General features: G+C 45.2%; 1 protein-coding gene across 1 annotated transcript in view; it reads left to right on the top strand.

The window, feature by feature from the left end:
• Positions 1-15,348, top strand: part of dync2i2 (dynein 2 intermediate chain 2) — a gene marked incomplete at its 3' end in the record, with an annotated part of 37,747 nt that overhangs the window by 2,295 nt on the left and 20,104 nt on the right. The window contains exons 2-3 of the mRNA XM_084325067.1: positions 5,149-5,249; positions 9,108-9,455. Coding sequence (XP_084181193.1) covers positions 5,172-5,249; positions 9,108-9,455 — 426 coding nt within the window. The 5' untranslated portion in view covers positions 5,149-5,171. The remainder of the gene's footprint in view (positions 1-5,148; positions 5,250-9,107; positions 9,456-15,348) is intronic.

Raw genomic sequence — 15,348 nt, 5'->3', positions numbered from 1 at the left:
TCAGACTGTGTTTGGATCCTAAGGAGCTAAACAAGGCTATCAAGCGCCCGCACTACCCTCTGCCGACACTAGAGGACATCACACCCAGACTAACAGGCGCACGCTATTTCAGCGTACTGGATGCAAGGTCGGGATACTGGTCCATCAAGCTCTCCACAGAATCATCGAAGCTGACGACGTTCAACACACCGTTTGGACGATACAGATTCCTACGATTACCATTTGGGCTCGCTTCTGCCCAGGACGAGTTCCAACGAAAAATCGACGAGACATACGAGGGACTGAACGGAGTAGCAGCTATAGTAGACGACATCCTTGTATATGGCGCGACCAGAGAGGAACACGATAAGAACCTACATGCAATGTTGGTGAGATCACGGGAGAGAGGCGTGCGGCTCAACGCAGACAAGTGCACCATCGGAGCCACCGAAGTGAGCTACTTCGGGCACATCCTTTCAGCTGACGGCATGAAGCCTGACCCAGGCAAGATAGCTGCCATCAAGGAGATGGAGGCGCCAAAGAGCCGTGCAGAACTGGAGACCGTGCTAGGTATGGTCAACTATCTGGCGAAGTTCGCCCCGAGCCTCTCCGAGATCAACGCACCCATGAGACAGCTGCTTAAACAATCGAATGAGTTCCTGTGGGACGCGCAGCACGACGCTGCATTCCAAAAGATGAAAGACATACTTACCAGTGAACCTGGGCCAGTCCTCATCTACTTTGACCCAGATAAGGAGCTCAGCTTACAAGTGGACGCATCAAAGTATGGTCTGGGTGCTGTGCTGATGCAGGAAGGAAGGCCCATTAGCTACGCATCCAGATCACTCACGGACAGCGAGGTCAACTACGCACAAATCGAAAAGGAGATGTACGCAGTCCTTTATGGATTCAAACGCTTCCACCAATATGCCTACGGTCGCCATGTTATGGTGCAATCTGACCACAAGCCCCTGGAGTCGATCATGAAGAAGCCGATCGCCGCAGCCCCACCGCGGTTACAGAGGATGATACTGCAACTACACAAGTACAACTTCACGATCGTGCACCGCCCTGGGAAAGATATCCCAGTGGCCGACACGCTGTCCAGGAAATCACTCACCTCTCACGACGACGGTCTCAGTGAAGGGATGGACCTTCAGGTACACATGGTATACAACAGCTTACCTGTACACGACGACAGGCTACAGGAGATCAGAGAAACAACAGACAATGACACACAGCTAAAGCTGCTCAGCCAGGCTATCCTGGAGGGATGGCCTGAGGAAAGAAAACAATGCCCCCAGAACATCACCGAATACTGGAATCACCGAGATGAACTATCCAAAACGAATGGAATAATTTTCAAAGGGGAGAAAATAGTCATCCCTACCAGCCTCAGAGGAGAGATGCTGATCAAGATCCATGCAGGCCACATGGGAATGGAAAAATGCAAACTGAGAGCACGAGACATCATGTTCTGGCCTGGAATGGGTAGACATATAGAGCAAGTCGTGGAGAAGTGCTCAATATGCCAAGAGCGCCGCCCATCAAACACCAAGGAGCCCATGATGCCTCATCGTATCCCAGACCGCCCCTGGCAGGTTGTAGGGACTGATCTCTTTAACTGGAACAACCAGGACTATGTTGTGACCGTCGACTACTACAGCAGATTCTTCGAACTAGACAGACTTCACAGCACCACATCGGCAGCTGTTGTCCACAAGCTAAAGGCAGCCTGTGCCAGGCATGGCGTCCCAGAGACCATAGTCTCAGACAACGGACCACAATACAAGTCTAAAGAGTTCGAGGCATTCGCCAAGTCGTGGGAGTTTACACACGTCACGTCAAGCCCACACTATCCGCAAAGCAACGGACTAGCGGAGAGAACTGTGAAGACGGCAAAATCACTCATGGACAAGGCTAAGGCAGACGGAAGAGACCCGTACCTAAGCCTCCTGGAATATCGTAACACCCCAGTCGACAACTTCAAATCGCCGGCACAGCTGTTGATGAGCCGCAGGCTACGCTCAACCCTCCCGAGCACCAACCAACAGCTGCGGCCAGGGGTAGTAAGCCCCAAAGATGGACATGACAAGCGAGTGCAGAGACAACAGCACCAGAAGAAATACTATGACAGGTCAGCTAGACCGCTGCCCCCACTACATTGTGGTGAATCTGTCAGGCTACAAGAACATGGACGCTGGAGGCCAGCAGTAGTCATACAACCAGCCGACACTGCGCGGTCATACCACGTTCGCACCCAAGATGGACGCGAATACCGCCGCAACCGCAGGCACCTGAGTGACACAAAAGAGGAACACTTCCAGGACAGCGACGGTATGCCAAGTCCAGAGAGCGTCGATCAACCGCCGGAGACCAACGACCCTGAACTGTCGGAGGACGCAGAAGAGAACTCAGCTTCATACTACACCAGATCTGGCCAAGCAGTGAAGCCTCGGGACATTTTAGACCTATAAATGTACAGGGTGCAGGCGGATCGCTGCCCTATTATAACACCATTTACCTCATTGAAAAAAAAAAAAAAAAAGGGGGTGGTGAAATGTAACAAAATATTAATGTATGCTGAAATGATGACTTACTATATGTGTTGAATCTATGACCTACTTACAGTGCTTAATTGTCGATATATTCCCATTTTGTTAGCAAGCTACTTCTACAAATAAGAACTGCATATGGTAAGAGTGTTGAGACACGACCAAACAAGCCAGGAATACATACCTTATTCACAGCTGAAGTATTCAAATATTAAAGCAGACTCTCCAGAATAAGAGGGCACACAATACGAACTGTAATACCTTGATACATGAATCTTTTATGTTTAACATATTAATCCTACCTGTTTACATTGCCTGGTCCTGACACAGGTAACGCATTTGTTATTGTTTACAAAGAAACTCTTACAGAGTATTGCACAACCCTTCTTAATTTCAATTTTGTTCATAGCTTATTAAGCTTTCTTTAAAAGAAGGAGGATGTAATATTCATGCTTTGAATATATCATTTACGACAGGCGCGCCAGGCGCACCTTCCTATTATGTATACCTGACTAGGGGTCCTGACAGTCAGTTGGCTGCCAGCCGTGGATGGAGTTACACTCATGCTGAACGATACTTACCTTTGAATAAATATCTAAATGCAATCTCCTCGTCCTGAAGATTATTCTATATAAATCGAATACGACACATGGTGACAGTCTGTAAGGTCTTCAGTCTTCACTAGCAGCATGGTGACAGTCTGTAAGGTCTTCAGTCTTCACTAGCAGCATGGTGACAGTCTGTAATGTCTTCAGTCTTCACTAGCAGCATGGTGACAGTCTGTAAGGTCTTCACTAGCAGCATGGTGACAGTCTGTAAGGTCTTCACTAGCAGCACGGTAACAGTCTGTAAGGTCTTCACTAGCAGCATGGTGACAGTCTGTAAGGTCTTCAGTCTTCACTAGCAGCATGGTGACAGTCTGTAAGGTCTTCAGTCTTCACTAGCAGCACGGTGACAGTCTGTAAGGTCTTCACTAGCAGCATGGTGACAGTCTGTAAGGTCTTCACTAGCAGCACGGTGACAGTCTGTAAGGTCTTCACTAGCAGCATGGTGACAGTCTGTAAGGTCTTCAGTCTTCACTAGCAGCATGGTGACAGTCTGTAAGGTCTTCACTAGCAGCATGGTGACAGTCTGTAAGGTCTTCACTAGCAGCACGGTGACAGTCTGTAAGGTCTTCAGTCTTCACTAGCAGCATGGTGACAGTCTGTAAGGTCTTCACTAGCAGCATGGTGACAGTCTGTAAGGTCTTCAGTCTTCACTAGCAGCACGGTGACAGTCTGTAAGGTCTTCAGTCTTCACTAGCAGCATGGTGACAGTCTGTAAGGTCTTCACTAGCAGCATGGTGACAGTCTGTAAGGTCTTCAGTCTTCACTAGCAGCATGGTGACAGTCTGTAAGGTCTTCAGTCTTCACTAGCAGCATGGTGACAGTCTGTAAGGTCTTCACTAGCAGCATGGTGACAGTCTGTAAGGTCTTCAGTCTTCACTAGCAGCATGGTGACAGTCTGTAAGGTCTTCACTAGCAGCATGGTGACAGTCTGTAAGGTCTTCAGTCTTCACTAGCAGCATGGTGACAGTCTGTAAGGTCTTCAGTCTTCACTAGCAGCATGGTGACAGTCTGTAAGGTCTTCAGTCTTCACTAGCAGCATGGTGACAGTCTGTAAGGTCTTCACTAGCAGCATGGTGACAGTCTGTAATGTCTTCACTAGCAGCATGGTGACAGTCTGTAAGGTCTTCAGTCTTCACTAGCAGCATGGTGACAGTCTGTAAGGTCTTCACTAGCAGCATGGTGACAGTCTGTAAGGTCTTCAGTCTTCACTAGCAGCATGGTGACAGTCTGTAAGGTCTTCACTAGCAGCATGGTGACAGTCTGTAATGTCTTCACTAGCAGCATGGTGACAGTCTGTAAGGTCTTCAGTCTTCACTAGCAGCATGGTGACAGTCTGTAAGGTCTTCACTAGCAGCATGGTGACAGTCTGTAAGGTCTTCACTAGCAGCATGGTGACAGTCTGTAAGGTCTTCACTAGCAGCATGGTGACAGTCTGTAAGGTCTTCAGTCTTCACTAGCAGCATGGTGACAGTCTGTAAGGTCTTCACTAGCAGCATGGTGACAGTCTGTAAGGTCTTCAGTCTTCACTAGCAGCATGGTGACAGTCTGTAAGGTCTTCAGTCTTCACTAGCAGCATGGTGACAGTCTGTAAGGTCTTCACTAGCAGCATGGTGACAGTCTGTAAGGTCTTCAGTCTTCACTAGCAGCATGGTGACAGTCTGTAAGGTCTTCACTAGCAGCATGGTGACAGTCTGTAAGGTCTTCACTAGCAGCATGGTGACAGTCTGTAAGGTCTTCAGTCTTCACTAGCAGCATGGTGACAGTCTGTAAGGTCTTCACTAGCAGCATGGTGACAGTCTGTAAGGTCTTCAGTCTTCACTAGCAGCATGGTGACAGTCTGTAAGGTCTTCACTAGCAGCATGGTGACAGTCTGTAAGGTCTTCAGTCTTCACTAGCAGCATGGTGACAGTCTGTAAGGTCTTCAGTCTTCACTAGCAGCATGGTGACAGTCTGTAAGGTCTTCAGTCTTCAGTAGCAGCATGGTGACAGTCTGTAATGTCTCTAAGGTCTTCTCCAGTCTTCCAGTAACATGTTCGCAGATGAAGCTCTGGACTCCGTTGGCGTTGAATCGCTGTGGAGGAAATCTCAGCAGTCGGCACAGGAATCGGTAATGTAACGTTCTTTAGATAAGAACATTAACTGTAGACTATTTTTAAACACTACACCATCTTATTTATTACTAAAATATTTGCACTCATTTTTGCATTTTGTACGTACTTTAGTTTTGTATATTGTATATTTTCTATAGGTCTATATTATTTTAAATTTTAAATTTTTTACTGTATGAAGCACAATCTCAGGAGGCTCATACAGAACCAAGCATTTCACTGCAATGTACATGTACCTTATATGTGACAAATAAAACAAAACGTGAAGCTTGAACGTGATAAGTTAAAGGGGCACTTCACCAAAAAACATTGCTGATTTATTTTGTACATAATCACACGCATCCAAAAAACAGTTATTGAGTTAATTTTGAATATGGCCACCAGTGATGTCATCGTAGACATTGCAGAATGGGTACAATACAGTACAGCTCAATACTAACAACTGCTAAGAGGATGAAGACTAGAAAAAGACTTTGGTCTTGTTTACATCAGGGATAAGGGTCCGACACCACTGGTGGCTACTAGCTATACTCATCAGGGGCGGGGCTAGGGGGTGGCTACTTGGGCTCAAGCCCCGAATGTTTTCTGAAAAGCCCCGAATCTACTTAAAAAAATAATTAAATAATAAAATAATAATAATAAATTTTACAATTAATCATTGTTACATGAAAATATGTTCGCACCAGATTTAGCAGAAGCTAATTTCCATCTGTAGTCTATCCAGCTGCTAACTGTATTTGAGTGAGTTAAGTCTTGGTGTTATGGTAGACTCAGACCTAAGCTTTAAATCACAATCAACAAGTTGACAAAAACATAATTCTTCCACCTTAGAAACATAGCTAAAGTACGGCCATTTATAAATCAAAAGGACGCTGAAAACCAGATCCATGCCTTTATCTCAAGCCGACTCGACTACTGTAATGCACTCCTTACCGGCCTCCCGAAAAAATACGATGATAACTATTTTATTGCAATGCACTATTGCATTATTTTATTCTATTTCTTTCAAATGTTGAGATTTATTTATCAAAACACGAAAACCTTATAGAACAAGGCAGGTGGAGCATGACTAAAACAAAAATTACAATTTTGGTCACTTTTGGTCCTGGCGCTCAACGTTTGGCGAGTTAACCCTAGATCTTAGATCCTAATATGAAAAACGATGTGATTTAATGTTCTATGTCTTACCTTGACTTTGTCTATTTTGCTGCTATCTATTTTATGCTTTATGTCTGCACTTTATGCATTGCTCTTGATCTGCCAATGTTGTGCTCATTTTATGCCTGTCTTTTTTTTTTACTGTTGTGAAGCACTTTGAGCTGCAATTCTTGTATAAAAGGTGCTATACAAATACAGTGTATTATTATTATTATTATTATTATTATTATTATTATTATTATTATTATTATTATTATTATTATTATTGGAATAACAACACAAGGCCAGAACTAATTATGCATTAACCCTTTCACTGCCACACGACAGAAGGTTAGCCCTTTACTATCACACAACCGACGGCGATGCTCCATCATTAGCATCATTAGCCCTGCAAATGCGGCGCTAATGATGGAGCATCGCCGTCGGTTGTGTGATAGTAAAGGGCTAACCTTCTGTATTGTCACAGTGAAAGGGTTAACCGGCTGTCGTGTGGCAGTGAAATGGTTAAAGGGACCACCACACACATACCACACAATCCACCATGTTATTTCCATGGAAGCCACAAACCAGATAAGTAGACGCTAAGCTGTTTGGTAGGACCATCACTCAGACTTGTGATGTCATCAGGTATAAAGTCTTGGAATTCAATAACTCTATAGCTTCCATTGGCCAGTAGCCATTGTGACATCATCATTAGAATGTTCAGTTCTGAAACATTGAAACTGCACCGGTGTGATCGCATGCCTCAGTGGGTTAAAGGTGCTATAGATAACATTCAGCCACTAGATGTCGCACTAGAGCACCAGCATGTCATTTATCCAATCTGGTGCATTAAAAATCACGTGATCAGCAGGTGGTAGTTGAGCGCCCGCTCTCTCAGGCCGTGGCATTGATCGGCCACGCATTCCACGTGTGGGGAGGGGATACATGTAAACAAACAACAACATTCATTTTGGACCACAAAATGGTAAACAAAGTGTTTAAAATGATAAATTCAACATAAAAAAAATACATTTTTGATGTTGAATTTATCATTTTAAACACTTTGTTTACCATTTTGTGGTAGGAACTGTGGGGGAAGCAATACTTTTCTTCTGCACCTTTCTAAAAAATATCTATACAATTAAAAAAAAAAAAATTAAATGATTACTCTAAATGTTATATACTGTACGGGCATCTGTACCTACATTTCACTACATGTCTTGTGTATGTATGTGACAAATAAAACTCAGGTATTGAGTGCATTTTTCAGTAGGCCGACATTTCTGTAATATATATACGCCTATATATTTCTTTATTGGTCTTATGTAATATTACAATTTTATGAATTTTGGGTTTTCATCTAGCTGTAAGTCATAATCATCAAAATTGAAAGAAATGGGGCGGTCAGGTGGCGTAGCGGAGATTGCGTTCGTCACCAACCCCGGAGACGCTGGATTCGCCTGTTCGAATCCAGCTCACAGCTCCGGGGTTGTCACCAGCTTGGCTGGCCGTTCACACTAATACAATTGGCAGTATTAGAGGGTGGGAGAAGCTGGTGGGGTGGGTCCGGGTCGTTGTAAACAGCGACTCCTACAGTTCGGTCGGGGCACCTGCTAAGCGCGGATAGGATCCTTCTTTTCACGCGCTGCCAGGTGAAAAGAAGCGGTTGATTGGCTAGACGTGTGTCGGAGGATGCACGTGGTAGCCTCCACTCTCCCAGACCGACTGTGGGGGGTAAGTGCGCAGCGACCAGGAAGGGGATTGGGAATTGGCATAACGACTAACATTGGGATGGGAGAAAATCAGGGGGAAAAAGATCAATAAAAAAAAATAAAAAATAATTGAAAGAAATAAAGGCTTGAAATACTTCACTCTGTGTGTAATGAATCTATGTAATATATGATTTTCACTTTTTGAATTGAATTACTGTTCTTCTAATTGATTGAGATGCACCTGTACAGCACCTTTTTTTTTATCCACTTTTTCTCCCATTTTTTTATATTTTCTCCCATCCCAATTTCATATCATCCAATTCAACCCTCCCCTCAGTCCCCTGTCACGAACGCTGTTTCTTGCCTCCCACAAGCCGGCTGCAATGTGGACTAAGTCATACATAGCACAAGTCCCCTCCGGTACTTGAGGTAACAGCAGTCGCATCTTTTCACCTGCGCGGCGCGATCTTTCAGTGGCGAGGAGTAACGCGTGGGAGGCTCACGCTGCCCCCGACACTTCCTGATTCTACTGCGCAGGCGCACCAACCGACCTGTAGGAGTCGCTGTCCACAACGCCCGATCCCCACCCATCAGTTTCCCACCCCCTAATACTGCCAATGTGTATTAGTACGGACGACCAGCTAAACTGAAAGCAAATGTGGAGCGCTGGGCTCGAACAGGCGAGCCCAGCGTCTCCAGATTTCGTGGCGAGCGCCTTGCCCACTACGCCACATAGCCGCCCTACCTGTACAGCACCTTTAATGTCAGAGTAGCATGTGCTCTTCTCCACTGACTGTCTGTCTGGGTCGTAAAGTAGCGTGTGCTCTTCTCCACTGACTGTCTGTCTGGGTCGTAAAGTAGCGTGTGCTCTTCTCCACTGACTGTCTGTCTGTGTCCTAAAGTAGCGTGTGCTCTTCTCCACTGACTGTCTGTCTGTGTCCTAAAGTAGCGTGTGCTCTTCTCCACTGACTGTCTGTCTGGGTCCTAAACACACTGGTGCTTCAGAGAGGCTGCCAGACCGCAGCGCTGCAGACCAGCGAGGCTGGAGTCCAGGCAGCGTCCACCGCAGTGCAGGGCAGCCAGACGGGGGACCAGACGGGGGACCAGACGGGGGACCACACGGGGGACCAGACGGGGGACCACACGGGGGACCACACGGGGGACCACACGGGGGACCAGGCGGGGGACCAGGCGGCAGAGCAGCCCCCCCCCCTCAGCAGCCTCCCGCCGCCCGCCGGCCTGGCCCACTTCCTCCAGCGCGTGGAGAACACCGTCATCAAAGAGTTAACCAAGAACGCCAAGAGTCACGCCTTCGACGGCTTCCAGGTGAACTGGGAAGACCACAGTCCACAGGTGAGGAAGACCACAGTCCACAGGTGAGGAAGACCACGGTCCACAGGTGAGGAAGACCACAGTCCACAGGTGAGGAAGACCACAGTCCACAGGTGAGGAAGACCACGGTCCACAGGTGAGGAAGACCACAGTCCACAGGTGAGGAAGACCACGGTCCACAGGTGAGGAAGACCACAGTCCACAGGTGAGGAAGACCACAGTCCACAGGTGAGGAAGACCACGGTCCACAGGTGAGGAAGACCACAGTCCACAGGTGAGGAAGACCACGGTCCACAGGTGAGGAAGACCACAGTCCACAGGTGAGGAAGACCACGGTCCACAGGTGAGGAAGACCACAGTCCACAGGTGAGGAAGACCACGGTCCACATGTGAGGAAGACCACGGTCCACAGGTGAGGAAGACCACGGTCCACAGGTGAGGAAGACCACGGTCCACAGGTGAGGAAGACCACAGTCCACAGGTGAGGAAGACCACGGTCCACAGGTGAGGAAGACCACAGTCCACAGGTGAGGAAGACCACAGTCCACAGGTGAGGAAGACCACGGTCCACAGGTGAGGAAGACCACGCTCCACAGGTGAGGAAGGACTCCGTCGGTCGAAAATCACTGAGAGAGGAACTGCTCAAACCATATCTCCAAATAGAATCCAGGTATATTAATTGTCTCTATTTATGTATCTATGTTGTATGTTTGTTAGTAGGTAGGTGTGCAAGCCTACCCACGTTGTATGTTTTAGTTTGTTTATATTTTGTTTATATTTGTGATCAGGCTCCCTCCAAAAGCTTTAAATAGCTTCTTGGGAGACCTGGCACATGCACACAATCTCGACGATGATGTTTTCACATGAAGATATGTATATGTAATATATCGTGTGTGTGAATAAATTCATTAATTCATTCATTCACCACCATCTCACATCACATGACTCTGCTGCCTGGAGCCTCCGTTCACAACAATGTTTATCAACCCCTTAAACCAGAGATCAATTTCACGCCATAAATAGATCAATACAGTCCATATTAATTAATCTTGCGTTTCTTTTTCAAATGTAGCCAAGAGTAAAGACCCTAACCCTATCAAAACAGCAGTCAAAGTGTATATTTTCAGCACTGTTTGTTTTACGAATTACTTTATGTGTTGGACATCAAGATTTGGATGTATCTAAATTTCCTAAATCTTAATGACGGCAAGACGGAGGTTATTGTGTTTGGGCAGTTGGACCGCTTGGGAAACTCGGCTGGTATTTTAGGGCCCCTCGATGCCAAAAAACAAAATTCTATAAAAAGCCTTGGTGTCACTTTTGATAGGGATCTGAAATTTAACAAACAGATTGGGTCTGTGGTCAAAGGCTCCTTCTTTCAACTAAGACTCCTGGCAAAGGTAGCCCTACATATCTCCCAAAGACCTGGAGAGGGTCATCCATGCCTTCATATCGTCAAGGCTGGACTATTGTAATGCTCTATATGTGGGTCTCGACCAGCTCTCCCTACGACGCCTGCAGCTAGTGCAGTACGCTGCTGCACGCCTCTTGACCGGCACAAAGAGGCGTGAGCACATCAGTCCAGTGCTAGCTTCCCTGCACTGGCTCCCTGTTCATTTCAGGATTGATTTTAAAATTGCGTTGTTTGTTTTTAAAGCCTTAAATGGTCTGGCCCCTCAGTACCTAGCTGAACTTCTCCATGTTTCCACCCCAGTTAGAGCACTGAGGTCATCAAATAAACTACTTTTAGATGTCCCAAACTGTGGAACAGGCTTCCACTACAAATTAGATCTGCTCAGACCCTAGACAATTTTAAGGCTCAGCTAAAGACTCACTTATTCTCTTTGGCGTTTTAAGGCTTAGTAAGCCATATATATATATTTTTTTGATCCACTTTTTCTCCCATTTTTCTACATTTTCTCCCATCCCAATTTCGTATCATCCAATTCAACCCTCCCCTCAGTCCCCTGTCACGAACGCTGTTTCTTGCCTCCCACAAGCCGGCTGCAATGTGGACTAAGTCATACATAGCACAAGTCCCCTCCGGTACTTGAGGTAACAGCAGTCGCATCTTTTCACCTGCGCAGCTCGATCTCTCAGTGGCGAGGAGTAACGCGTGGGAGGCTCACGCTGCCCCCGACACTTCCTGATTCTACTGCGCAGGCGCACCAACCGACCTGTAGGAGTCGCTGTCCACAACGCCCGATCCCCACCCATCAGTTTCCCACCCCCTAATACGGCCAATGTGTATTAGTACGGACGACCAGCTAAACTGAAAGCAAATGTGGAGCGCTGGGCTCGAACAGGCGAGCCCAGCGTCTCCAGATTTCGTGGCGAGCGCCTTGCCCACTACGCCACAGTAAGCCATATATCTCTGGTCGTGTCGTGATTGTTTTTAATGTACTGCAGCTTCTGATTTTATGTACATACTGTATTTGTAATTTTTTTTGTATTTCTTAGTTTTTTATATTGTTTTAATGTATTACACCTTCTGATTGTGTGTATTGTATTTTGTATACTCTTTTTTTGTGTTTCTCAGTTTTGTATTGTATTTTTAGTCATTTTCTATGTGTTATTGTGAAGCACTTTGGTACAACTTCGGTTGGTTTTAAATGTGCTATATAAATAAAGTTGACCTTGACCTTATTACTAGTGCTGTCAATAGATACAAAATAATTAACTAATTAATCTCACAATTTTCTGTAATTAATCTAGATTAAAAATAGCATTTTTCGATTTAAGCCCGAAGCCTGTAACAGATATTTACTTGAGTAAAATCGTGGAATTAATGTAAAATCAACACGAAGAAAGTATATTTAGATTCAAAGACTATTTTAATAGCTTTCTTTGAATACAGTTTCTCTCCTGTGAAATACAAATGTTCAACAAAACCATCAACATTGACTCAGCTATGGCGGTCGGATGGCGTAGCGGAGATTGCGCTCGTCACCAATTCAAGAGGCTGCGGTCTCGACTCCCGGAGTCAGCATTACCTGCGGCTTAGGTCGATCGTCATACTAACTTGTTTGGCTGGGTTAGGGGGAGGGAAGTTGTGGGTGGGAAACTGGCGTTGTGGACAGCGACGCCTACAGGTCAGGTCTGGGTGCCTGCTCAGCGGAGGCAGGAATTGATGAAGGCAGCGTGACCTCCCACGCGTTACGCTTCACCAATGAGAGTCCTCGCTGCCAGGTGAAAAAAGAGTCACTGGCTGTCGCCGCGTGTGTCGGAGGAAGCGTGCGGATAACTTCAGGATTCCCTTGTATCGACCGGTAGGAGAACATGCACACAACAACTAGGTAGGGGAGGGGGGGAATTGGCATAACGACTAAATACTTATTTTAAAGTATGTTAAGGATTATTGAAGTTGACTCTATTTACAATGATTTTGAGATAATATGAAGACAAAATAAGATGAAACAAGAAGAACATTTATAATAAAACACAAGATACTATCGCTGCTGTCGGGACAAAACCTCATAACTCCATTTTTTTTATTTATTTTTTATTATATAAATCAACTCCGTAGATCAGGGGTCGGCAACCCTAGGCACGCGTGCCTGCTTAGGCACGCGGGACCATTTCCATAGGCACGCGGGGGGGGGGGGCAGCAAAAAAAAAAAAAAAAAAATTATTATTATTATTATTATTATTATTTTTTTTTTTTTTTTTACTTCGCTTTGAAATATTATTGTGAAATGTTTTGCACTGTTGTCGCATATCTCTTGTTGAAATCCTCCCACAGGTTCTTTTTTGTAAGTCGACTGTTCTGCACACCCCTATATTATGACAGCAATCAGCTGTTCCCATGTGCTCCGCTGTAGCCGGCCTCCCGCCGGCCTCCCGCAGCAGTCGCGCCAGGTAACACACAGTGCTGAGGTTGCATTCTGTGCAGTGTCATGATCAACCCCCGCTAAGAAATCAAAGCAAATTCGCACATTCCAGCCCTCGTGGACAGACGATTACGGGTTTGTGGACCGTCAGAAGAAGGACCGTGCTATGTGTTCTTTCTGTTTGGAAAATGTAGTTTGCCAAACATCATCTGTGAAACGCCATTTCGAGACTAAGCATAAAACAAGTTTCAAGGATCAGGCGGATAAGGCAGAATCCATTAAACGTGCCGTCGCCAGGTATGGGAAGCAAGCCAGCACCCTCAAAGTGTTCACAACAAGCGCTAAAAAACACGCAACTGAAGCAATTGCTATCGCATTGCTCATTGCATTGCAAAACGTGGAAAGCCATTCACGGATGGCGACGTATATAGGCTTTTATCTGTACCTCATATGTTTTGTTTGAAGGCTTGCCAAATAAAGAGACAATAAAAGCAAGGATAAAAGATATCCCCACCATGTCAACGGAACGTTGCAATGGCTTTGCTGACGGTCTTCGGGTCAACATACCTCTGTGAGCAGATCTTTTCGCACATGAAGTACGTGCTCAACCCCTCCCGGAGTCGATTGACAACCGACCACTCCGAAGCATGTGTCCAGCTTAAAGTGACTAATTACACCCCCCAAATAACCGGAGCTCAGCCAGGCAAAACACTGACGCGACAGGTAGGCTGCTGTTTATTTTCCTGTACATCGGTTTGCATGTTAACTTGAACTTGAACGTGCATATGCAGGGCTCTACGCATAATAGATCATACGCACAATCGCGCATATATTATTATTATTATTATTATTATGCGGCATGTGTATGTGCAGGGGAGCTGTCCACTGTGCATGTGGTGCTGAACCTCTCTCTCTCTCTCTCTCTCTCTCTCTCTCTCTCTCTCTCTCTCTCTCTCTCTCTCTCTCTCTCTCTCTCTCTCTCTCTCTCTCTCTCTCTCTCTCTCTCTCTCTCTCTCTCTCTCTCTCTCTCTCTCTCTCGTGGAGCACAGTGTGCTTTGCGTGTGCACTGTGTGTGTGCCATCATGTTAACGTTAGCCTCAGTTAAACTTAAACCTTGCGACGCCTCGTTAGATGAAGCTGTGTTCTGAGGTGTTCTGAGCTTCTGAGCTGTGTCATGTGACAATAGTACACATATTTAATTGAAACCCTTTATTTGTTTATTATTTCAATTTAGCTGGAAATACATTGCTACATCATTCAGTAACATTTGCAGAGCCTTATAACAAAAACATTATTACGGTCACCATTGTGACCAGTGCTTAATCAACACATTTTATTATTTATTTTTCTATTATTTCATTGAACATTGCACATGTTAAAAGCCATTTTTCTTACTCAAAATGTGAGTATTACCAAGTCAACTTGTGTTCTTAAAACAATGACAATAAACATAGTTTTATTAGGTTGAAATAATGTGGTTGTGTACTTATTTTTCTGTTAACTTATTATGGATTGAAAACTGAGCACAGTAACTGAACTCAATATTTTTAAGTTTGGGTAGCTTATTATAATTTATTTTTGTACAGTTCTCCATTAGGCCTGTAGGTGGAGCTATGGTGTGTGCTGTGTCCAAAAATGAATGGGCAAATGTGAGTGAAATGGTCGCACTGTATGCAGCTGTTTGTCTGCATTGCACCCCCCCCCCCCTCCCCAACTCAGATTTAGGGTTGATACAACCATCATAATAATATTGTTAATAATAACAATAACAATAATGATGTAATAATGTAAGAATTATCATTAAAAAGACCTGATTATGAGAGAAAAAAAATACGATGCATGGAATATTGTTGAGGCACACTAGTTACAACTATATTTCAAATAGGCACTCCATGTCAAAAAGGTTGCTGACCCCTGCCGTAGATCATCCTCCATATGTGCGTGTGGGTTTTACAAAGTTTAAACAATGGGAAAGCATTAAACCGATCATCTGTCTAAACCTCCTAACTCTATTCACCCTCAAATCTGTGTTAGTTTTTTTCATCTGCTGAAAAGTTGGGTTTTTGGAGTTATGAGGTTTTGTC

The sequence above is a fragment of the Notolepis coatsorum genome (assembly GCF_963971535.1).
Source record: "Notolepis coatsorum genome assembly, chromosome: 11".
NCBI lineage: Eukaryota > Metazoa > Chordata > Actinopteri > Aulopiformes > Paralepididae > Notolepis > Notolepis coatsorum.
This window is presented reverse-complemented; position numbering and strand designations above follow the sequence as displayed.